The sequence below is a fragment of the Talaromyces atroroseus genome, assembly GCF_001907595.1.
Source record: "Talaromyces atroroseus strain IBT 11181 chromosome Unknown scaffold_9, whole genome shotgun sequence".
In the NCBI taxonomy this organism is placed as follows: domain Eukaryota; kingdom Fungi; phylum Ascomycota; class Eurotiomycetes; order Eurotiales; family Trichocomaceae; genus Talaromyces; species Talaromyces atroroseus.
In genome coordinates, this window is record NW_017971441.1 from 86,861 (window position 1) to 109,452 (window position 22,592).

The 22,592-nt window shown below is 46.1% G+C and overlaps 11 protein-coding genes across 11 annotated transcripts; 4 read left to right on the top strand and 7 right to left on the bottom strand.

The window, feature by feature from the left end:
* Nucleotides 1-248: 248 nt before the first annotated feature.
* UA08_06410 (hypothetical protein) lies at nucleotides 249-2,195 on the bottom strand (the record flags this gene model as incomplete). The annotated part of the gene is made up of 1 exon (XM_020268964.1): nucleotides 249-2,195. One exon carries the CDS (start codon nucleotides 2,193-2,195, stop codon nucleotides 249-251), a length of 1,947 nt encoding a protein of 648 aa, XP_020118285.1.
* A 661-nt stretch (nucleotides 2,196-2,856) lies between these two features.
* UA08_06411 (hypothetical protein) lies at nucleotides 2,857-5,032 on the top strand (the record flags this gene model as incomplete). The annotated part of the gene is made up of 5 exons (XM_020268975.1): nucleotides 2,857-2,877; nucleotides 2,978-3,084; nucleotides 3,143-3,569; nucleotides 3,619-3,899; nucleotides 3,976-5,032. 5 exons carry the CDS (start codon nucleotides 2,857-2,859, stop codon nucleotides 5,030-5,032), a joined length of 1,893 nt encoding a protein of 630 aa, XP_020118289.1.
* A 209-nt stretch (nucleotides 5,033-5,241) lies between these two features.
* On the bottom strand, nucleotides 5,242-6,118 carry UA08_06412 (hypothetical protein; the record flags this gene model as incomplete). Its single annotated transcript, XM_020268986.1, has 2 exons — nucleotides 5,242-5,845; nucleotides 5,934-6,118. The coding sequence occupies 2 exons, from the start codon at nucleotides 6,116-6,118 to the stop codon at nucleotides 5,242-5,244; spliced, it is 789 nt and encodes a 262-aa protein (XP_020118288.1).
* Nucleotides 6,119-7,315: 1,197 nt separating this feature from the next.
* Nucleotides 7,316-7,866, bottom strand: UA08_06413 (hypothetical protein; the record flags this gene model as incomplete). Its single annotated transcript, XM_020268998.1, has 3 exons — nucleotides 7,316-7,369; nucleotides 7,449-7,682; nucleotides 7,735-7,866. The coding sequence occupies 3 exons, from the start codon at nucleotides 7,864-7,866 to the stop codon at nucleotides 7,316-7,318; spliced, it is 420 nt and encodes a 139-aa protein (XP_020118291.1).
* Nucleotides 7,867-9,502: 1,636 nt separating this feature from the next.
* Nucleotides 9,503-11,325, top strand: UA08_06414 (hypothetical protein; the record flags this gene model as incomplete). Its single annotated transcript, XM_020269009.1, has 7 exons — nucleotides 9,503-9,612; nucleotides 9,876-9,957; nucleotides 10,023-10,289; nucleotides 10,355-10,414; nucleotides 10,503-10,907; nucleotides 10,967-11,185; nucleotides 11,239-11,325. 7 exons carry the CDS (start codon nucleotides 9,503-9,505, stop codon nucleotides 11,323-11,325), a joined length of 1,230 nt encoding a protein of 409 aa, XP_020118290.1.
* A 418-nt stretch (nucleotides 11,326-11,743) lies between these two features.
* UA08_06415 (hypothetical protein) lies at nucleotides 11,744-13,156 on the top strand (the record flags this gene model as incomplete). The annotated part of the gene is made up of 1 exon (XM_020269020.1): nucleotides 11,744-13,156. The coding sequence occupies one exon, from the start codon at nucleotides 11,744-11,746 to the stop codon at nucleotides 13,154-13,156; it is 1,413 nt and encodes a 470-aa protein (XP_020118295.1).
* Nucleotides 13,157-13,307: 151 nt separating this feature from the next.
* On the bottom strand, nucleotides 13,308-14,075 carry UA08_06416 (hypothetical protein; the record flags this gene model as incomplete). Its single annotated transcript, XM_020269031.1, has 1 exon — nucleotides 13,308-14,075. The coding sequence occupies one exon, from the start codon at nucleotides 14,073-14,075 to the stop codon at nucleotides 13,308-13,310; it is 768 nt and encodes a 255-aa protein (XP_020118293.1).
* A 1,100-nt stretch (nucleotides 14,076-15,175) lies between these two features.
* On the bottom strand, nucleotides 15,176-16,132 carry UA08_06417 (hypothetical protein; the record flags this gene model as incomplete). Its single annotated transcript, XM_020269042.1, has 1 exon — nucleotides 15,176-16,132. One exon carries the CDS (start codon nucleotides 16,130-16,132, stop codon nucleotides 15,176-15,178), a length of 957 nt encoding a protein of 318 aa, XP_020118024.1.
* An 866-nt stretch (nucleotides 16,133-16,998) lies between these two features.
* UA08_06418 (hypothetical protein) lies at nucleotides 16,999-19,550 on the bottom strand (the record flags this gene model as incomplete). Its single annotated transcript, XM_020269053.1, has 6 exons — nucleotides 16,999-17,112; nucleotides 17,166-17,296; nucleotides 17,372-18,656; nucleotides 18,720-18,751; nucleotides 18,812-19,019; nucleotides 19,074-19,550. The coding sequence occupies 6 exons, from the start codon at nucleotides 19,548-19,550 to the stop codon at nucleotides 16,999-17,001; spliced, it is 2,247 nt and encodes a 748-aa protein (XP_020118025.1).
* Nucleotides 19,551-20,291: 741 nt separating this feature from the next.
* On the top strand, nucleotides 20,292-21,269 carry UA08_06419 (hypothetical protein; the record flags this gene model as incomplete). Its single annotated transcript, XM_020269064.1, has 1 exon — nucleotides 20,292-21,269. One exon carries the CDS (start codon nucleotides 20,292-20,294, stop codon nucleotides 21,267-21,269), a length of 978 nt encoding a protein of 325 aa, XP_020118026.1.
* Nucleotides 21,270-21,515: 246 nt separating this feature from the next.
* UA08_06420 (hypothetical protein) lies at nucleotides 21,516-22,244 on the bottom strand (the record flags this gene model as incomplete). Its single annotated transcript, XM_020269075.1, has 2 exons — nucleotides 21,516-22,160; nucleotides 22,218-22,244. 2 exons carry the CDS (start codon nucleotides 22,242-22,244, stop codon nucleotides 21,516-21,518), a joined length of 672 nt encoding a protein of 223 aa, XP_020118028.1.
* Nucleotides 22,245-22,592: the final 348 nt, after the last annotated feature.

Consider the following 22,592-nt stretch of genomic DNA (forward strand, 5'->3'; position numbering starts at 1 on the left):
ATGTTTCCTTAATGGTTATTACAAATCTAGGGTGCCCTCGTGAAGCAGCAATATTCTTGGAAAATAGTGCAGTGTATGCAAACATATGAAACTTAATAATCCATTTCAGCTTCGCCCCTGTTTAGCCATGTACCGTTACTATTGAGATACCTGCGGAAAGAAATGTCGCGATACCGAAAACTAACTAATCCCGCTTTAAACAAATACAAAATAACTTACAAATAGTCGAAAATAGATAGTCACGTTTCCTAAATCTTTACCCCATTCAAACCATTCTTCAAACCCACAGGTACTTCAAGAAGCATCAAGGGCATGTGTTGAGTGCTTCCATAGGTATCCCTCTCAAAAAACCCACCACTAACTATCGGCCGCTTGATTGTGGCTTTGAATGCAAAAGCCGGGTCCCACCACATGCAAGCGATCACATCGTCCTCGGACATATCGTATAGGTTTGCAATAGTGCTTGGAGTGAGTATACCTGCGTCCTTGACTTTGTTCGCCATCTGAGCATTGGGAAACATCACGTCGAATGTCAACTCATATGGCCCTGCGTTCTTACTCCGGATGACTTCCGCCAGATCAGCCAAGAAGACATGACCTGGAGCTGGTTCTCGCAAGCCACTGAGGACCGACTTTCCGGTCTCAGAACCTTGAAGCAACCCCTTTGTCGGCGATCCGGAGGATCTTTTGCCGGCGACTTCTTCGGGTGGAGTTGTTGGCGCGGTATTTTCTCCATGTATATTGGCCACATGAATCGGAAAATGCTCGGATGGATCATTGACAATCATAGTGTGATAAATGCAGAAATCCGAGGTCGCACCCAATGGAATATCCAAGGGAGCAAAGGGCATTGCAAAATTTCCTGCTGTTGCTCGCTGGTTTCGATAAGGTCCATGCGCGCAGAAAATACGGGCCATGTGAGCGGCGTTGGTCGCTTCATCTTGGGTGCTTGCTCGAACATGGCAGCAAATACCAATCTCAGGTGGCACAAAAGACCACGGTGGGGATCTATTTAACTGTCCGTAGGTTCTGGTTCCGTCTTTGCCATAAATTCGCCAGTCGATATCGAATTCGTAGGGAAGATTAGCCTTGACGTATGCTGTGCCGCGAGCTAGGAAATCGTCTATTTGGCTGATGAGGATGGCGTCAGTGAATCCGCCAATAAACATGCTGTGGAAACCGCTTTTACGTCCGGCCTCAAGCTTAACTGTGTATTCACCAGGTTTGACGGGCACAAAAGTTGCGCCTCGGACACGCACAGTTTTCTGGTCGGGTAACTCTTCGTAGGTGGTATTCTCGAGATGAAGATTTCCACCTGGGCCGGTCAAGATATCCGGTCTAGTCTTTTCATAAAGGGTGTGGGCAGCTACCGAGACAGCAGTGCAACGAGATTGATCATCCAGCGCACGAATGTCAAAGCTATCTTGACGCACAATAGCAAGAGCTTCTCTACTCTTGGGAACTGCACAGAGTGCTCCGCATTCCATGATCTTACCCATGTGATAAGGGATGGCTAAGTCGCTAGTGATTCCTCTGAATAAACAATATGCTGCATAGGGGGAAGGATCGTATGATCTGCCCCCCACTATGATGTCGAAGTCTGGTTGTTCTGACATTGCCTTCAGCCACGGCTCAATACCCATCTGAGCAACAATTATTGAGGCGTCGTCAATGTCCTGAGCTTGCAATTCCGGCACCGCTTTTCCACAAGGCCTCACGAGGCCTTTCGAATGTTGATATCGGACGAGACCTTTGTCAATTTGCGCATCTATACTGAGGACCTTCATAGGTCTATATCCCTTTTCCGCGATTATCTCGCGAATGATCCCGATAAATAACTCGACTCCTCTTGTAGAGCCATCTCCCCCGGCCGAACCTGCGTAGATGTTAGGACCATTTTCAAGCAGATGATTGGATGAAAGAAAGCACCAACCAATGAGAAGTGGCTTTCTGTAGATGTGACAACCAGCGACCAAAATTCCAAGATCCCGTTCGTACGCCTTACGAGTCCCCGTTGAAATCCCGAGAGCAAGTTTTGCTGGCCCAGAATCGGTTGACCCGCTGTCTAGTATGACAGCGTCTACTCCTTCCGCCATGGTTGACCAATATACTTCTTCGCTGAAGCCATAGCCCAACGTGCCGATTGGCGTGAAGATCCGGAGTTCTCGATCCAACGCTATTTGCACTGAGCCCATTTCGATGTTCTATGATCTCGCTAAATGTGAAGGAAATGCGTATATAGCAGCTCGATGATGGAGGATTCACGCCCCTGGCCATGATACATGGATGCCCTTTAAATACTTCGCGTTTTCTCCTCGTCGTCCTGGCCACAGCCTTGTAAGTCAAAGCGAAAATCGCTTGTGAAGCGACATTCGCTTTCAAATCTCCGCATGACATCACCTGCGCGAGTTAAATGAGGCAGTGTGAGAAGTTTGGGTACGTTTTGAAGCTTTATGATAGTTGACTGGTTATAATTTTCCGGGGAAAATAAATTACAGACTTGTCCAAAAGGGCTCACGTCATCGCAAAAACCGAGCAATCAGCATCCAGTATTGCATTACCGCTAGCCCACACTCGGTTAGAAAAGGGAGAAAAATGAGGTCACAGGAGCCGCCGTGGGCGCTGCCGATTGGCTGCAAAGTACGCAGGCTCGGGCCACTATTCCATCTCTTACCTAGCATGTCGATAGATACACGCATAAAACGCTTTGTGACCGTACAGGGGCCCGCATTCCCGCATTCCGCCGTCTTCTTCCCTCATCGACATCCCGGACTGCCTGCTTAGTGTGATATCAATCTTGTTTCTGCTCGCCACCAGACATGAGTTCCTCCTCTGCAGAGCCACTGCGAAGGCGCAATGGCATGGCCTGCATGCATTGTAGGCAGATGAAAGTATGATCTAACCCAAACGTTGTGAATAAAATTTGTGAATTCTTATGCTGGATAGAATAATACTAACTCAACAGGCATCTCTTTAGCTCAAATGTGACGCCAAACAGAAATTCCCCAGTCCCTGTACTCGCTGTGAAAAATTCAATAAGAGCTGTGCCATTGATCCCTCCTTTCGCCGGACAGCTCGCCGACAGTAAGCCCCGTGGTCTTCGCTCGTGTTTTGTATGCATCAATTTGACCATAGTAAACAGACGTCTGCATATGCTGGAAAATGAACTCCGTCAGCTTAAGGAAACCATAGCTGAGCCTAGGGCACTACCTGGTGAAGGAATATCCACCCTGGATGAGTCTTCAAACTCTCCGCAAGGTCGAGAACAATCGATTCAATACGAAGAGCCACCAACCACAGAGGAGATTATTCCTGATCTTCAGTCAACGGGTATTTTCTGTGATCCCCAGACGCTCGAGGAAGTCACGATACCGCCGACTGTGATATGCGATCTTTTTCAAGAGTATATGACATGGTTCAAGGAAGGGTATCCACGGGAAGCTAATGCATTGAAAACTCAGATTCTACCGCTACTATCATCCCAGATTTCCGCTGCTGTCCGACCTGAAAACGACAGTTCGAGATTGCGTATCATGCCGCTTGCTTTTCTGGGCCATCATGGCCATTGCGTCAGGGCGTTCAAACACCCATTTGAACTTATACTTGAAACTGATACAGCCAATACGACGGTTGGCCGGCACTGAGATAGCATCAACCATGCCGCCATCTTTATCGTTGATCCACGCCCTTTTACTGTTGTGTTGCTGGCCACTTCCTTTTGAAGGAATGAACACGGACCCGTCATGGGTGTACTGTGGGAGTGCAACACATATGGCTTTGCAAATGGGCATCCATCGCCCCGACCGTCTCAGGGAATTTCGTCCTCATCATCAACAAACCAAGGAAGACGTTGTGATGTGCTCCAAAACCTGGTTTTCATGTTTTATTATTAATCAAAGGTAAGCAGCTTTGTCTTTTCCCTCTACTAGTACGTACATATGCACAAGTAGGTTTAATATTGAAATTTCCATCCAGCCTGAGCTGCCAGCTAGGGATTCCCTCCACAGTAAAGCTGGACCATTCCATACTACGGGCAGTCCAAGAAAAACGCACGGCTTGTCCACGTTCAATTACAGATTTGCTTCAAATTGCTTACAAGTCGTTCTCTTTTTCTGAATTGCTGGGTCATTATGGAGGCACACCAGATGGATTGCTTCCGGATGCAATCCCGATGATTGAGTCCATTGAAAATGACCTGAATACTCTTGAAGCTGCCAACTGGGACTCGTGGTGTTTGACAGCAAAGACATGCTTCCTTAATCAAAAACTCTTTCTTTATTCGTACAGCCTAACAACCCCGCATTCTTCCTCTCATTCTCTATCAACATTGCCCCCTGGCTACAAAACGACATACTTTCTTTCACAGATTTACACAACTGCCATTCGTTTGATTAACACATGGTGTTCTTCAGTATCAGTATCTCCATCGGATTCATCTACGTCGACTCCTAGCGAAAGTATTGGTCGATCATGGACCATCTTTGAGAGGAATGCCTTGATATATGCGGTGATGCTACTCTTACATCTAGCAGAACTATCAACGAATGCCAACGATGACCTTCGCGAAGACTCCGTTACAAGAAATAATGCCATCAGGTCAGTGTTGACGTATGTGAAACCACATTCAGTACGAGACAATGATATATTTGCACGAATCTGTGAAATTATCGAAATAACATGCTCACTGGAAAACCAACCCGGTGGCAATATGCCTCGGGATTCTCCATCACCGGCCCAGTCTAAACCTTTCCCAGAAGTACGCTCCCGGATGAGCTCCAATTTATCGTACACTGTCGCTCGCCGTGCAAGAATGAGGCGTGAAAACAAGCGAAGTGGGGACATTGCTAAGAATCAAGAAGTAGACGGGACCCTGGATTACAATTCAGATGACAATTATGGGTCATTCGGCCAGATGCTGTTGCCTCCGGCGCCTTTCCTAGATTACTCACTCAGTTCTCTCTGGAGCTCCCTGGATTTCGATGCTGCTGATCTGTTTGGTGGTGAATTTCCAAGGCCGAATGCCACAATCTGATACAAGTTAAAAGATGCCATAGTTGAATACGGCGTATATATCGCCCGCAAAATATTCACCGTCCCGATGTCCCATTATAACCTTATCCTACATCAAATAGGATGAAAGAATTTCACAAATGGATAATCCATTATTGGACTGACCCTACATACTGCAAGTAAATAATTCCCGACCGGAAATCAGACAAATGTAGACGACGCTGATGTATATTATGTTGGTATAGATGAGGTCGATATAGATAAAGTTGATGCAGGTGTAACCGACGTATATAACGCTGATGTACTATTTGTGGTGCACGCACTGGAAGGGCAGTATCCATGATTACAGCAAAAGCTGCACAGTCCTTCATATGCCTCGTTTTCGCCTGACAGAGGCACGCCATCAACACCTGTGGTCGGTGGTGTAGGAACCGGAGTGCCGGAAGCTGTACATGTACACGAACCCGCCGGGCAGTATCCATAGCTGCAGGCAAAAGAACAAAGTCCAGAGAGATTTCCCTCTCCTGTTCCTCCGGCACAGACTGAAGTTGTAGTAGCAGCAGTGGAGCTCGGCGCAACAGTGGTCGTGACAGTGACAACTGGCGTGGGTGACCTGTTGTTTTCTATTTCTCCCACAACACCTCCAATAATGGCGCCGAGAGCCAAAAGACCGGCTATTACACCGAAGACTATCCAGAAAGCCCGCTGAGGCATGCCGCATATTGTTACTGGGGTAGTTGGTCCTACACCTTCAGGCGAAGTGCCGGGGGTAGTGGGTTTAAAATCGGCAACAGGCGGAGGAGGAATGATTGCAATCTTGTCATCTAACAGCCCGCTTGACTATCAGTAATCCAATGAGTCATATTTGATGTTTTACACGTAAATCGAAATAGAAGTGGAACGATTCTGTTTTACCTTCAAACCTTGACTGAAACCAATTACGGTAGAAAGAATTCCGCACTTGTGATGGTGTTTGGTAGTGCTCCAGGTTGCTGGGAGGGACGACCTCCAAAGTGCTGAATTCATGCCCCAATTTTTCATCAACGCTGTCAAGGCGCGTATCTTCGGAAGATGGCGAGTGAGCCTCGAATGAAGCGACAGAATTCATATTCGTCTGCCTGCTAGCTAAATATTCATACCCAACGGTGAAGATTATCGACTATTTGGGCCCAGTCTATCTCATAACTCACTCGTTTGTCCTGTTAGAAATATTGAATGGGGCTTTCGAAGAAAGAAAGAAAAAATCCTTCACTCCGCAGCAGGCAGGCCATCATGCGGAGGTCCGTGGATGTGCTTATTCTTAATTGAGAGTTGTGTGCATAATCATATACCCTGCTAGACTACTTTTGTTCATATGGTTGTAACGAGGGCATTTCATAAGAAATTTTTTGCATGGTAGCATGTATTGTGGCTTTTGGACCCCAAGTGTCACTTTTATAATTAAACCGCCGATGCAGGACTAGTAGCATCAAACTAAATGAATTAGAGACACTTTTTTGAAACGTCGAGTGTGCGGAATTACATGGATTATGACTGACTATACCTAGAAGAGGTATAAGATATATTAAATGCTACTACATAGGTGCGATTAGGTAGGCTCCTGGGAAATTCCAAGGTTCTAGAACCTTTTGTCAATTCCATGGTACGGATACGTAGTATGAAGTATGGCATGAGCTATGTCAAGCTGGTTAATTTCGAAGGCTCAGAGCACTTGATGGGTAATTAATTGCCTCTACTATTGGTGACAGGCATGCCGTCGAAAAGTCATTCCGATTAAACACTGAAAGCACTTAAACGCATCTCTGCGCTGCTAAAGACTACAAAGCTAGTGTCTTTAGGACATAATTGAAGAGCGAATTACAGTATAATCATGACATTGGGTCCAGATTTCGCTTTAGGCTTATTTATTATGTCAACGTTTCCTTATGCCGTGGCTCGGCTTGATGGGCTTTCTAGTAGTGATTAATTAGGACAAGCAACATTTGGTATCTTTGAACTTGATTTAGTTAACCTAGACATGGTATCACTAAGGGTTTGAAATTGCCTTACAATAATGACTACGGAGTATTGTCACATAAAGACTAGTCAAGTTTACAGTGCTGCTTGGGAGTTAGGTTTGTTTTTTCTCAAGTATCCGTCGCCGATCACGTTGATTAATGATTATTAGACAAGGGCACCCGTTACAATATCTTATGACTCTTTATGCAAACTTACTTGAAGATACTTTTGAAATGCTGTGGGTCAAAATCTAGCTGCAATGAATGATAACTCTGACAAGTCAACGCCCGATATTTTCCGAGTAAATTCATGCAATTGAAACGCTCTGGTTGTGGTAATCGATTAAAGGAGCAAAACTATCCTATTTCCCGGATACTAAGTCAGTTTATAGTCTATATAAGGAAGGTGACTGTAATATTCGAGAGTTCGGTATTACTTACCCCCACGAGAGCAAAGTGTGCTACGCCAACGAGAGCAGACTCCGACGACATAGTGTCCGGAATGTGAACAGTGAAGTTTTGATAAGGAGGGAGGCTCGGCTCATGGAACTGAGGATTGAATGATCCGCTATATAACAAATTGCCCAAGGTTTCGTCCGGAGGAAAACAATGACCGTTCTGACACTGTTGGATGCCAATAACCAGGGCTACTTCTTGGGAGCTCGTCAACGAGTCCTATGATAATCATGTAAGCCATGCCTAGAGCTTCGAGGACAAGGGCGCTTACTGGACACTGTATCTGAACAGTATAGTCTTCTCCAGGGTTCAGAACGGTGCCTGCATCCGGAAGGCCAATCTGCACCGACTGCGCAAGGGCAGTGCGTGCAACAAATGCAACGAACAACCTAGAGCCGAACATAATGAACGATAGGGTGATGGGAGTCTTTTTTAAGCATGGAAGCTATTTGGCTTCCAGGGATTAAGTGAATGAAGATTGTGTAATTAAAGGCGGCTTTCAAGCTTGAGAATACTAAGTAATTTGCTGATGAGCCTTTTCATAGCTACATAGATACGCGTTCAGGAATGGCGGTATTTCAACATACGTACGTGGCGTACTATTTACATATGTACTTTCTTTGTGCCACTAATTGGAAACTTATCCAATAATCTTGTATCTTTCATTGCTTTTATCATAGCTTTTAGTTCAAAGATTTTACGTGACTATGCAAGTGAGAGACAATGAAGTCATGATGCTAAGACTGCAAAGCGAAAGCCGAAAGCATAGGGCGTGAGCTGTCTTTGTATTTCCCTTTTGTCATGCATGTGCAAAGCAGTGGAATACTCAATAATGGATGCCAATGAATTTCAAGGGGTAGGATGCGTTAGCCAAGCAAGGATCGACCTCGCTAAGCGCTGAAAGTGAGACCTAACCAGCGAGAGACAGTGCTGAGTGCCCGATATGTACAGCACGGTGGTCGTATAGAGCGTGTATACTATTGACACCCAAATGAACCACGTATATTCTTGCAACCGTGTCGCACAAGTTTTACTAAAACCAATAGAATCCGATTGATTGGCACCACGATCTTATTTGAGTGGAGACACAAGATATACATAGGAATTCTGTGGAATGAAAGCTCGTTTAGATAACTGAACCAATGAGCTCTTTCAACCAGGTTGAACAACCTGATCGTATTTTCTACCGCGTCATCTAAAGAAGGCTGATGCACTTTGGATGTATCATGCTCTCTTATCCCATCGCATACCTGGTTAATCCACCGCTCCATTCCGGACGGAAAACAAGTATATGCGTCAGGGGCGAACTCAATCAAGCCGCCGAGTCCTTCTGGGTATGTTTTATTGATTAGCTGCAGCGACACATCAACTAGCGAGTCGTATACCGCATGGATTATAAGCTCTGAACCAACTTTGATGTCCTCGTTTTGCCGTTCAATTGTCGATGCGATATCGTTTCCTTCGGAGATCAATTTTTGTAGCGCTTCTTCGATTTCCTCCACATCATCTAAACTGGTCACTTCTTCCACTTTTTCTTCCTCGATCGCATAATAGCGACGAAAGAAAACAGATCCTGTGGGCTCCCTGCAGGGAGAAATTGCAACCGGACATCGCAAAAGGCATGTTGAAAGTGGCCGATGTGTGTTGCGCAAAATTCTACCAGGGCGGAATCTGCAAATGGGGGATACCTCTAGCATAGGGTCGTAGCGTAGCGAGGTTCCTCACTTTAAGGATATTCATTTTGGCCTGCCGTTTCGTTCAGATAAGAACAACAATACAAAGAACGTGATGAAACATGTCCTAAGGTTTGGCATCCCTGGCACGTAGGTTAATTTATCTACCAACGTCATTCAATCTGTTTTCGCCTTCTTCCAATTTCCCTCAATTTTGGGAAAGTGATCGATCACCCTTCACCTGTGGGACACCGAGATCGTTCGAGACAAATCAACGAAATCCACAGGCAACATGAGAGATCAGGACAAACCCATTAGGCGATCGTGGTCAAATATACCCAACACGGATGGCTAGCGTACCTTGGAATGGCTCCATTGTGTTTGGAGCTTCTGGCGCTGTGCACCTTGACAGCCGCGCGCGATGATGCACGAGGCATTATTTTGGTCCCCAACAAGAAATCCGAGTACCTTAAAGGGTATGAAGACGTTTATGACCTCTAGTGGAATGAACGCACTGGCCGTATATCCGCAAACAGACACCTCTATCTCTCCACGTGCTTGATTGAGGTAGCCAACAAAGGCAGTACTGCCTTTACGAATTGTTACAAACATATGGAAGAGATCCGCAGCACTTCTGAGTTGGTCAAGAACACGGTAGCCAGGAATTGAGCGTTTCCGAGCTACGTTAACTGGTTGACTGATTGATTGGTCACAAATACAGGTTGCTATGATTGTCAAGGCTCTTTTGCGAGGAAACTTGCAGCAAAGCAGACAGTAAGGTTGGAAAAGCCTTGCTCAAGGCCATCGGTGACGCAGACACGGTAGGTACTTTTCTCTGGGCAGTTGAACATTCCATATTCTAACACCTATGATAATTTCTATGTAGGTTGTTAGCGAGATGAAGGTGGAGAGAACTACAAGTCGCAACCTGAGAGACAACTGGAAACCGCCCCCGAAGGACTCGAAACTGGTTTTTGGATGGCAGTCGAAGGTCAAAAAGTCCAGAAAAGACGTACAAAAACTCGATGCCAAGAATAAGACCTTAACCTCTGGATCCAAGAACCCCCGGCTGCCTGGCGCTAATCTACAGGCAGCGGCTTCTGCTGGAAGCAAAACCGCCAGCCAGATGGCTGTAGAAGCGGCATCTTTCAAAGTAACCACTGCCCGGGAGATGTACAAATTGCCGACACGGCCAGGAGTCAATTGCTGTCATTCCAGACTCAGATGAACAATATCAAATCGGACTTAGATAGTCTTAAGGACGACAAAGTGACTCTGGTAAGCTTGCTGCAATGTTATGCTTTGTAGATCTATTTAAACTGTGTTGTGTTCTGCAGTGTTAATACTGAATCAATCGTCGTCATAGGAAGCTGTCAAGGTCTGTCTTAGGAACTGCCTGACCTTGCTTGTGGAACTCAAAGACTGTATCCTCCAGCTCCGGCTCTTCTTCACACAACTCTCGGTGCAGATTAAAACCTTGGTCAAAGGCAACGTCATCCCTTTCAAGGGTACAGTAGAGGATGCAATCTCCTCGCCAAATGCGCTGATAGACCGTGTCATCCTGCAGCAGTATACTGTGGCTATTTGGGCTGGGTTCGACCAATTCACGGAAGTTGCTGAATTTTATAAGAGTGTCCACGATCCTTACATCGTGAATGGTCTTGCTTTGGTAAACCGGATGACTCTCCAAAATAATGTGACTGCTGGGTACAAGGAAATTGAGCAGTACGCCCAAACCAGCCAGGCTGCGGTGAAAGGTCTCATTAACAAGGTATGTTACTAAGAGGATTTTGCTTTACACAAATCTCGAATCAACTGACGACCTTGTAGGAAACCAAGAAGTTCAAGAGCAGGCTCCAGAAGACGTACGGAGAAAGCATGGAGCTCGAAAGTACTGCTCTTTCGCCAACAAAAGACGAAGAAGATGCCCTTTTCAGTGCAGTTAAAAACGTCCAGGGCGTTGTCGAGGAGCAGCTGAACGCAAAAGCCGGGCCCATACATTATCTCACACAGCCTCGTGAACAGCGTGATGCACAGGCGGACAAACTGGTAAGACTATAAAATTCGACGCCTGGAGCAGTATGAGCTAACATCCTTGGTAGTCTCGAGCACTTGATTCAGAGACTTTGCAGCAGCAAACCCACGCCTTGAAACAAGAGGAAAGTTTTGTACAGGACGAGGACGAGTAATTGGGTCTAGATGAGTAAAGATCATCCAAGGCAAACATATTCATACAACGCATAACTCGGAAGGACTATTTATATGATCTAAGCTGATGTTTTTGTTGGAATAGTATCTTCCAAGCGTTTATTTAGATAGTGAACAATACATATGCGTTTTCAGCTAGCTGCCAGATTTTCCCGCTTAAACATGATTTTCAGTCTACCAGGAACTTCCACTGTACTAGAGCTGGCTTTTCAGAGTAGTTTCAGTAATCGTATCGTCTCAATTATCAGCCTAAATGATAAGACATCCAGCCCGTGACGTCACATATATAATATGTACCGGCCCGTTATCGGGATCGCGAACGTTTTATACAAGGAGCTATTTGAAGACCATCGAGAACAGACGTAACATATCATGCAACTCCTCCCAGGAAAGAAAATAATGGGAGATAGAAGGGAGGCTGGCTATTCTCCTCAGAGAAATTTTGCCGATGAAGTGCCTACTATGGCCGATTTTCATTTGGATATTCTCGGCCAACAGCCCCGCATCAACAAGCTATATACACAGATTACATTCTGTTTTCAGCTTGGCAGCGACTCTCCCTCTCAGACAGACATAGTCAATACTCTTGAAAAGGGGTTCAAATGCCTCTCGGATAACTTGCCCTGGATTGCTGGAAAGATTGTCAACGAAGACGACACTTTCAAGATCAGGAGTTCTGAAAAGCAGTCTCGTGTTATCGTGAAGCATTACGATAAGAACAACCAAGCACCGGCATGGAACACTCTGCTGGAAGCCAGTTTTCCGTTCAGGATGATAGATGAGTCAACATTTGCCCCATGCAAGACGCTAGAGCCGTCTTCAGACAACCTCTCCGTATTCCTTATCCAAGCCAACTTCGTCTCCGGCGGGCTGTTACTCACCTTGAATGGTCAACATGGTTCAATGGATATGGCTGGTCAAGGCCAGATAATGTACCTCCTTGCTAAAGCTTGTCGAAACGAGCCTTTCACGAGTTCCGAAGTGTCGATTTGTAATATGGATCGCCGTAACATTATCCCTTTACTAGACGATAACGGACCAAATTCTGCGGACAGTCGACTACCTAGAAATACCAGCGTTGCCTCAAATATTGAGACACCGCAAAGGCAAGCTCCGCCATTGCCAAACTGCACCTGGGCGTATTTCTCCTTTGCGGCCTCATCTTTAGCCACTCTGAAGTCTTTGGCATCGGCCAGTGTCCCTACAGGGACAAATGATTTTGTCTCAACCGACGATGTTCTCAGTGCATTTATATGGCAATTTATAAGTCGATCCAGACTACCGCGGTATCAGAACGAAATGTCAACATGCAAAACCACTCTGTCACGAAATGTCGACGTTCGTCGCTATCTCTCAATCCCGAGCACATACCCTGGTCTCGTAACAAATGCAACAATACATACCTCCTCGCTTGAGTATGTGGTCAAGCAATCATTAGGAACAATCGCATCACAGCTTCGTTCTGCTCTCGATCCTGCATCGCTGAATCATAGGACTCGCGAATTGGCAACGGCCATCGCCCGCAACAAGAACGCACAACATGCGGTAGCTGTTCCAGGAGGTAATCCCGAACTTGACGTCAGGTTAAGCTCGTGGGCCAAGGAGAATTGCTATAGTCTTGATTTTGGATTTGGATTTCCTAGCGCTGTGCGAAGGCCACGCTTCGCTGAGGGCTCCAGAGAGGGTCTGGTCTACTTTTTACCCAAGACGCTTAAAGGCGACATTGTTGTAGGCGTTTGTCTAGGAGACGAAGATCTGGAAAGGTTAAAGGAAGATCAGGATTTTATTCAATTCGGGAAATTCGTCGGATAGCCCTATTAAGCACCAATCATACAGATCTCCCGCATTGATCAAGCTCATGGTTTGATGAATATTCGCTATTTAGAACAGGAGAACATGGGGAAGCTTTCGAGGTGCTTCAAACGATAGAAATGGTATTTATCTTGGCGTTGACAGGCTCGCTCTATCTCAACAATTCTCCGCCGCTGTTGTTGATAATAGTCCCGTTGGCAGTGGTGTCCTTCATAAGATAGATATAGGCTTCTGCCGTGTCTTCTGGTGTGCCGACCTTACCAAGAAGCGTCTTTTTAGATACCTCTTGAGCACGCTCTGCACCATTAGGACCCCAGAGCTCAGTGAGAACACTTCCAGGGTTGACTTGATTGACACGGATGGGTGCTAAATCGAGGGCAAGGTTTCGCGTGACACCTCCAGTTCCTGCTGCGTAGGCCGCGATGACAGTGTACTGAGGCAGAGGCCTTTCAGCGACCCTTCCACTGGTGAAAGTAATGGAAGTCGACCATTGACATTTGAAGAATTGTGGAGCAAGCTTCCCAATCAAGAGAGGAGCTACGAATCGCACCATTCCGCTCTGTTGGATGAAGTCGAGATCGATGTCCTTTGTTGCGCGATATCCAATGGCATCTCCGGCAGTGAAGACGAGATGGTCTAGTAGTTCGTCTCCGAAGCCCGCTTTGACATCTGTGAAAAGCTTTCCAAGTTGCTGCTCGATATCATGTTGCTTGAGATCGACGGTGAATCCTAGTACATTCTTCGCATTTTCAGAATCCGAGGATTGATATAGCCTTTCGACTGCATGGGTAACTCGTTCTGCGTTTGAGGAAGCAATTGCTACCCGGGCACCCTCTGCCAGAGCAAGTTTAGCAACGCAAAAGCCTATACCAGATGAGCCTCCGATGACTAGGAGGGTGTGACCAGCTATGGAAGGCATGATGGTGTTGTGCTATAGGAGAAGAATCTGAGGAATTTCAGAGACGGTTGGAAGAATGGCAAGAGGCCAGCCATCTAGGCTTGATGCTCTTTTTATAGTCATCACTTTCTTCTTTTCATTTTTGCAGCTTGGTTTGGGAGCCTCCGACCGTCCGCGAATCTTGGATTTAGCGAGTTGGCTTCGGAGATAAGCAGAGATATCGCCAGCGTGAGTTTTCAGAGATTGTGTCAACCAATGGGGGAACCTGTCTGTATGATGATTATTCTGGAGATCTCTACTTGGAAGTGAAAAGGGTGATTTCCGACAGCCCTTCTCATTCAATTTCAGTAAAAATAGTTAGTTACCTATTCGTGGTGATAGCTTGGCCCGCCGTGGCATTGCCGTCCTCTCCTCCTTTGACGAGATGTCTAAATATACCGTGATCGATCCGGAATTCCTTTTTGCCTTTTGGAGTAGCTGTTGACAAACAAAGTAATTAGACTAATATGCAAGTTGGTATCAATTGAAAAAGGACACAGGGATGTTTGCAAATTTCCGAGAAACTCAAATTTGCCAAACCAAGTTTGGAGACGACTATTGCGTTAGCACCCCCAATGGTCTAAGGACACCCTACGCCTTACCAACGGCGAGAGCGTTGATTACGTACTCAGGTGGTTCGGGGCTATCGCTGAGAGCATTAGCTGCGTGAAGATGGGAGAGAATGTCTCTGTCATTGGCTTCCTGTCTCAGGCCAAAGAGATGCCTAATGTTGCCAGTCTTGTTATGTCCAAGGGTGTGGTAGTCCGTGGAATTACTGTTGGATCTACTCAGCTACTACACTACAGGTTGTGCGGTTTGTTGGGCGCAATGGTCTTCGTTTGCCTGTTGATATGGAATTCGGCTTTCCCGTCAAGGAATCAGTGAAAGCTTTTTGAGTACGTCCAGTCAGGTTCTCATAATGGCAATTGTCTGCGTCAAGGTCTCTGAGCAAATGAAATCTGCTTTTGTATGCCGTTGTGGCTCAAAAAGTTGTCTTGAATGGAATGCATTTGGTCTGAAGATGAGATCATAGTATATTCAGTAAGATATCTGACAATCTCTGGAAGTATAGTTTACATAGTTTAGAGAGAGCCCGCTGATAAAACATAGCCTCCGTCAACAACAATTGTTTGCCCATTAACATATTGGTTGGTCGTCGCATAAAGCACTGCATTTCCCATGTCTCTGTCGTTTCCAGGTCTTCCCGCAGGCACCTTGCCCTCGTACTGTTCCTTGGGCAGAGAGCTCTTCTGGGCCTCATTGCTCTCCTGCGCCGTCATCTCGCTCGGGAACACGCCAGGGGCAATGCTATTGATTCTGATTTTGAGGCCTGAAGAGGAAACTTCATGGGCAAGCATTTTAGTTAAATGAATAGCGGCAGCCTTGGACGTATTATAATTGAAGTGATGCTGAGCAACTTTGACGATGCCCGAGATAGACGAAATATTAATCACGGTACTAGACCAGCCGTGTTCAATCTTGGTTCCCTTGTTGAGCAAGGGCAAAAATGATGTGGCCATGAAGTATAGCTGGCAGACATTTGTTCGATACACCGATTCCCAGTCCTCTGCGGTCTGAGCATCCTGGTCAAAGAGTGCTTCGCGAAGCTTGTGCGGATCTTGGTGCTCAGTGTTATCCCTTGAAGTACTCGATACTCCGGCATTGTTTATGAGGATAGAGAGGTGCTTCTCGCGAGCTTCAAAGTCCTTATGTACCTTGGCCACTCCATCCTTAGTAGAAACGTCGGCTGGCGGCAATGGAATGATTTGACCCTCGATGTCTTTGCCATACAACTCGGCTACACGCTCGAGCTTCTCCTTAGTGCGACCGACGATATACACCTTCGCACCGTTGACTGCGAGGGCTTGTGTAGCCATGAGGCCAATGCCCGAGCCTCCTCCGGTCACCAATGCCACTGTTTTGGTGTCAGCCTTACAAATGGGTTTCTTGACGAGGCCTCTCAGAATAGGATTACCTTTATTTTTGACATTGAAAAGAGAAGACAGTTTGAAATGATCGTTGTTTACTTTGTTGGCCATATTGTGTGATTTGGAATATGGTGATGGTCTTTTCGTTCCTTTACAACCTGCAAAAAAAATTTTTTTAAGAATAAAACAAAGATATCAAGCCGTCTACTAAAATATTCCCGGTATTCATAGAGGCTGAGAACGCCTCTTGGCTAATAGTGACATTCTCATGATGGAGAGATCGCATTTTCGCCACGCAAAACGGAGCATCCTGATAATCCCCACATATTAGCTCTGGCATCAACGCCGTACATTTTATTGGTAGTCAGCTGTCGCAATATTCGAGAATCCACAAAAGAACATGGAAAGCGAATCAGTCCGTCGTCATAGGTACCCACGTAGCAGAGTGCATGACTTGATTGATATGATGGTTCTTAGATTGGCGCCGATGATTTTCAATGACGAAAGCTGCCAATAACAAGGATTCACAAATGAATGATGAACGTAGCTCAACCACAACAAATTCGGTCTCAGAAGCGAGCGGCTCAATCTTGAACGCATCCCTCCATAATTCAATATTTTGATCGGCCTATGACGAACAAAATGGTTCCCAGAAGGTATCACCACTATGAATAGCTTCAAATGCCAAACATTCAAATGAAGGTGATAGCCATTGAAAACTCACAATGCACATATTTAGACCTATCTAGTCTTCACTGCAGTTATCCAGGCTAGTCACGAACAACGCAAGGTGATAAGCTACCTACCTTAGGCATAACGTATTGAATTTAAGCACTTCTATGCACGTGTCCTTGTTTGTCAGCAAAATAGTGAGGGTGTAGCTTACACCAACTAATCAAAGTATATCTGTTTCTTACATGAGAGTATCCAACAGTGGTAGGTACATTTCAATTGCATATTAGTACCCGGGATATAATCTAATAAAATGATTGGTTTCTAGATGGGGCATCAAATTGAGCCCACCAGTCAGAGCCTACGACATTGTCCATGAACGATTTGTCCGACGTCAAGGAATCCAGGCTCCAATCCCCCTGTCCAACTCGTTAGGTAAGATATAATCAATCAAGGCACATGCAGAACTCACTATGTTCAAGTCATCAGCCCCGCCAGTGTTCATCGGATCCAAGTGAGTCATATCGCAGGGACTTTCCAGCTCGTAATTCCCCCACAACGTTTGGTCTGGGGTCGACTGGTCTGGGGTCAATAGCGAGGGGTCTGTATCCATAAGGCAAGTTAACCAAATCTACTCAAATACCGTGTTCATAAGCTCGACCAGTCAATTGTACCTACCTATTGCATCAGCAGACGGCTCATGATTCATAGCAACGGCGGCTCGCGTCGTCTGATTCAGTCTTCCTGGCTTTTGGGTCTTCCCAAGGACGAGACGCAGCATTTCAGCAGCCTTTTTCGCTTCACGGGAAGCGTCACTAGATTCGGACCAAATTTCATAACACGTGCTCAAAGCTTGAATTATCTTCGCCAATGACTCGTCACCAATCCTGCTTTTACCTGGTCCTTCTCCCAGATGGCGATTCAGATACACACACAGAATAGTCATTGCAAGGAAAAACACATGTTTAATCGAAGACTGGAATTTCCACTGTTCTTGATATAGGCGTCTTCCAATCTGGCACTCTTCGCGGACGTGTTCCTGGATACGCAAGATTTCAAGTGCGGCGCTAATGCATGCTTTGCGAGAATACTCGTATCTATCGTCGGAGTGTGCCGCCATCAAGTAATCCCGGTGTAGCAGACAGCGTGACGCGTAGCTAATAAGAGTGAGGAACAATCTATTTGCAATCACATCCGTGCTGTCGGAGAGCGATTTGCTCAATGGACGCATTCGAAGAGCCGGGGGGATGCTTTGGAACTGCTCTTGTATAATACCATCCAGCTTCATGATTTGTTTATACGAGACTGCTTTGTTCGGGTAGCTTGTGAGATCTGTAATCGTGTTCTGCGTTGCTATGAGTCGGTTCTTGATTGCGAGGAATCCTATCATGGTCGGTTCAGAATCTGGTCTGGGTTGACGCAACTGCTCCATGTCGGGGCCGATGTCCTCGTCAATGAGGTTGAGCGGTTCTTTTGTATCTGAGAGAGACTGGTTTATCATTCGAGGAAGTCCATACTGATCAGCTGCCCCCGAGTCGAGAAGGTAAATGACTGCCCAGATCCGGCGACGCATCTCTGTCTGGAAAGGCGATAGACGCGGGGAGTGAGACCCGTCTCGATGATAGCCCATTCGAATTGCTATTCGCACAACGATCCCGAGTAATACCCAGACTCCGGTTTGATTGTCGGTAATACTAGTATATTCAATGGATAGGTAGTAGATCAATGTCTCCAATGTATAGGGTCCACACTTGGTGTAGTCGGCAAGTGTAAGACACTGGATCACTCGCTCTCGGTATAGCTCAATTCGGCGCTGCGTCTGCCAGTTATATTCCATTAATCCCGGCATGTTCATAGCTGAATTTATAGATTTTTGGTATATGCAAGCAAGACACATTATGCCGAACAACAAGCCAACCCACATCGTGGATGTCTTTTGAGGGTACTTCCAAAATCGATCGTACTGGCAAAGTTTAGCCCAAAAAAATTCTCTTTCTATACTAATTATAAGGGATCAGATCCTTACCTCCTCCAGGAAGGTTGGGCCGTGAAGAGCAACTATTTGTTTAATTTGTCAGCACAAACGAGGCAATATAGTGAGTTTTCTCTTCCTCTTACGCAAATACATATTTGGTGTATTAAAGAAGGTTGAAACAAGTCTGTCTACTTCATGCTTTGGTGGAATCGTTGAAAGTATTTGTTGCCGGTCAAGCTTTTGATAATTTCCCAGCAAAAGTGCAGGGCCGGGGCCTGAAGGTCTTTCATCTTCTTTGTCTTCTTCAGGCGTCTCTGGATCATCGTCAAAGTAATCTTTTAATTCGGCAATCTGGTGCACGTTTAGTATTCAAACGTCATAGCCCAATTAAAGACAGGTGCCTACCCCATCCAGAATCGCAGTCCAATGTGAACCTTCGACATAATTCGTTTCGGTATTTTCCAACCCAATCCTGCCAAAGCTTTTATGCAAATCGGTTAAATTATTCAACTCTGATACTTGACCATTTTCCGTGGGATAGCCATTCTGGCTCTTCATCGATAGTACTAGTTTCTCCAAGTTGGCAATCTTATTGTGCATAGCCGTAGAAGACGGATTAATCAGTCTTTTACCACTTTGGAGTGGAGTGGAAGCCGGATAAGTGCACGACAGAGCTAGTCCACGACGAGCACATGCATCACACGGCATGCCACGGTCACATTTTAGCCTGGGAGGGAATAAAATCAGATATCTGGTTTTTACAACGTATATCGTGGCATGGCCCATACTTTCGTCTTCTGCAAAGGTTACAGGATAGCTGGGGTTTGTCTCTGCGACGGCTGGGTGGCGGCAGCGGCCGTGCATGCTCTGAATATTCAGCATGAAGGGGAGATGCCATGGTAGATTCCCAGCTGCCGTATCTTATTTGTCTTTTCCCTTCAGCGCGTGTATAACACTCTGTTTATAAGTGATAACAGCGGGCTGCTGCCGTCCCATCGATGACCCTCCGACTCTCCATGGAACTAATCCGCAAACAGTATAGTGGATAAGAATACCACCCAATAATCGGAACACTTTATAAAATAGATAAATATCGTGCAATACGATTGGCTCAAAACTGTCTGCTCGAAGAAGATAGAGACGTGATTGGTTATAAATGCAGCGATTTATTTGTTCCGGTGCTTACTGAACAATAAGCTCTGTTAGTTTACCGGAGATACCGGAACCCAGTCTGGCGAGACTTGAGGATATCGCTTCAATATGGAATTGCCAGATGCGGTCTAGCGCGCAGTGGACGGTGGCCAGCCACGGTCATTCTTTATTCTTTATGGATTCACTTGTCATGTTGCAGGGTTGCTCTATCAATGAATAATAGATCATTGGATACTATCAGATCGAAGATGTCATGCCACGCATGCATGCGGTCACAGCCTGTAAATTCTCATAAATCCGCCCGTATCTCCGCGCAGGCAATGGAGAAGTCGGGGTATATATCTGGTTAGCCCTAAAAGTACCTGGGTAGGATTTCAACTCAAATATTTATACCCAGTTATCCTCTCTGTGCCCAGGCGAACAATCGCCTAATTATCACTCTCAGTTAACCACGAGTTGTACTTCTCCACCATGGGTTTTCTAAGCACCTTTTTATACTCTCAACTGTTTGTCACGCCGCCATACCCCGTCAAATCCTTTGCGGGCCAAACAGTCATTGTAACGGGCTCAAATACCGGCCTCGGACTTGAAGCAGCCCGTCATTTTGTCAGACTAGACGCCGAAAAGGTGATCATTGCAGTTCGCAACGTATCAGCCGGTCAGAGAGCCAAGCAGTCCATCGAAGAGTCGACGGGGAGGGAGAATGTGTGTGAGGTGTGGGAGCTGGACCTTGCATCCTATGCTTCAGTGCAAGCATTTGCCAAACGTGCATCTACAGAGCTGTCGCGAATCGACGTCTTACTGGAGAATGCGGGACTCGCAACGGAGCAATTCAAGTTTGCAGAAAACCAGGAACGCACGATAACAGTAAACGTAATCAGTACTTTTCTGCTTGGCCTTTTGCTGCTTCCGAAAATGGAAGAAACAGCGGATAAGGATAAGAATCCCACTAAAAAACCTCGTTGGACCATCGTATGCAGTGGGGCGCATGCTCTGACCAATTTCCCGGAATACAAGGAGGGAAACACATTTGCCAACCTCAGCAACAAAGAAAAGTCTGATATGACAGTCCGATACCCAACTTCGAAATTGTTGGAGGTCTTAATTGTTAGAGAGCTTGCACCGAAGATTACAAACTCCAAAATCATCCTGAACATGACCGATCCGGGCTTGTGTCACTCGGAACTAGCCCGTGAGGCTGGTTTTAGTCTTTGGCTCATGAAACTGCTCTTAGGTCGCAAAACCGAAGTCGGTAGTCGATGTTTGGTGGCTAGTGCGGTTGTTGGAGATGAGAGCCACGGTGCCTATATCAGTAATGGCGAAGTGAGTAATCAACACCTGTCAGCGTTTGTTATCAGTGATGGGGGACGAAAGGCACAGGAAAATGTGTGGTCGGAACTGAAGGAAGTTTTGGAAAATATTGTTCCAGGAGTCACGGCATGGACTTAGGCACGGCACCTATTGGAACGCGTATCATATGTAAGATAGACATAAAGACCCAATCCATATCTTCTAGTGAGCAGTTTCACTTACTTGATAGGTTCCAAGGCAGGAAATCTTGGAAGCTGGGGAAAGTCGCAACAATTCTTAAATGGATCTCAGGCTAAAGCTAGCTGCAAGTATTATAAGAGTATTGATAAATGGTATAAGCAGAAACGCCAAATTGAAAGCAAAAATGTCGACTCAGGCGAAAAGCTAACATGACCCTGACACCATACCCGGATTTACCATCAACACATACTCCAGCATCGCCAGACCAGTGACCACAAGCTCATCCATAATGGGGCCATGGACACTGCTTTCACCGTCAAAGAATTCGATGCTGCATATTTTCTTATATTTCCAGACATTTGCTTGCATCCGAGCAATCATGACTGACCGTTCGTCCCGACAGTCAAGGTCCATAGTGCTTAGATGATATTTACACTTCCATGTCAACCTGGAATTCTGTAATGCCAGAGATGTGTGCATGCCTTTGTAGTTCAGCTTGCCTTTGAGCGGAACTGTGAACGAGGCCATGCCATCGAACTGAATGTCCCATCTGGGAGTAAAGGTGTGGAATTTCACCGTCGCAAATGGGTCCGTAGAACCGGGCTTGGTGAATGCCATACTTGATTTCATCCATTTAATCTTGGCTTCGTAAAGGTTCTCTGATGTCGTGGCGTCATATACACGCAGGCCAGTAAGTGTCCATTTGGTGTACTCGGCTTTGAGGGTTCGCAACGGGGCCTGCATGTGGTACGATTGTGGAGGGTATGGCGACGGCACTTGGCTTTCTTGCGTATCGCGTGCTGAGTATGGAGGTGGCGATGGCTCATCTAGTTGTGCTGTCTGCGCATACTGTGTTGGTTCTGTTCTCAGTACAGTCATATACTAGCTGTCTGGCTGTCAACTCACCTTGGCGGTTTCCGATTTCTTATCCATTGCGATAGGACTTGTCTCGGTCAATTAGTTTTTTGTACTGGTGCTGGTATCTTCGTTGACGTCGTTGTCTCTGGGAATCCATTGCTTCGAGTAGGGCAGGCTGGATTATTTATGTTCAGCGCTGTCCTCAGCCAAGCTCTCATAACACGAAGTCAAAAAACGATGACGTGGGGGAGATGCTCTGCCATTGGCTTTTCGGCTCAGCACACTAAACCAAGTTTGGCGCCATGTGCCGCTGCCGTGCCTGAGGCCAATAAAAGGGGCCTATTTGTAGCCTCAGGCCGTCAGCCGCCGCTCAGGCATCTTTCGAGATCGTCGTCAAACGCTGTACAGCCACGAGAAGATGTC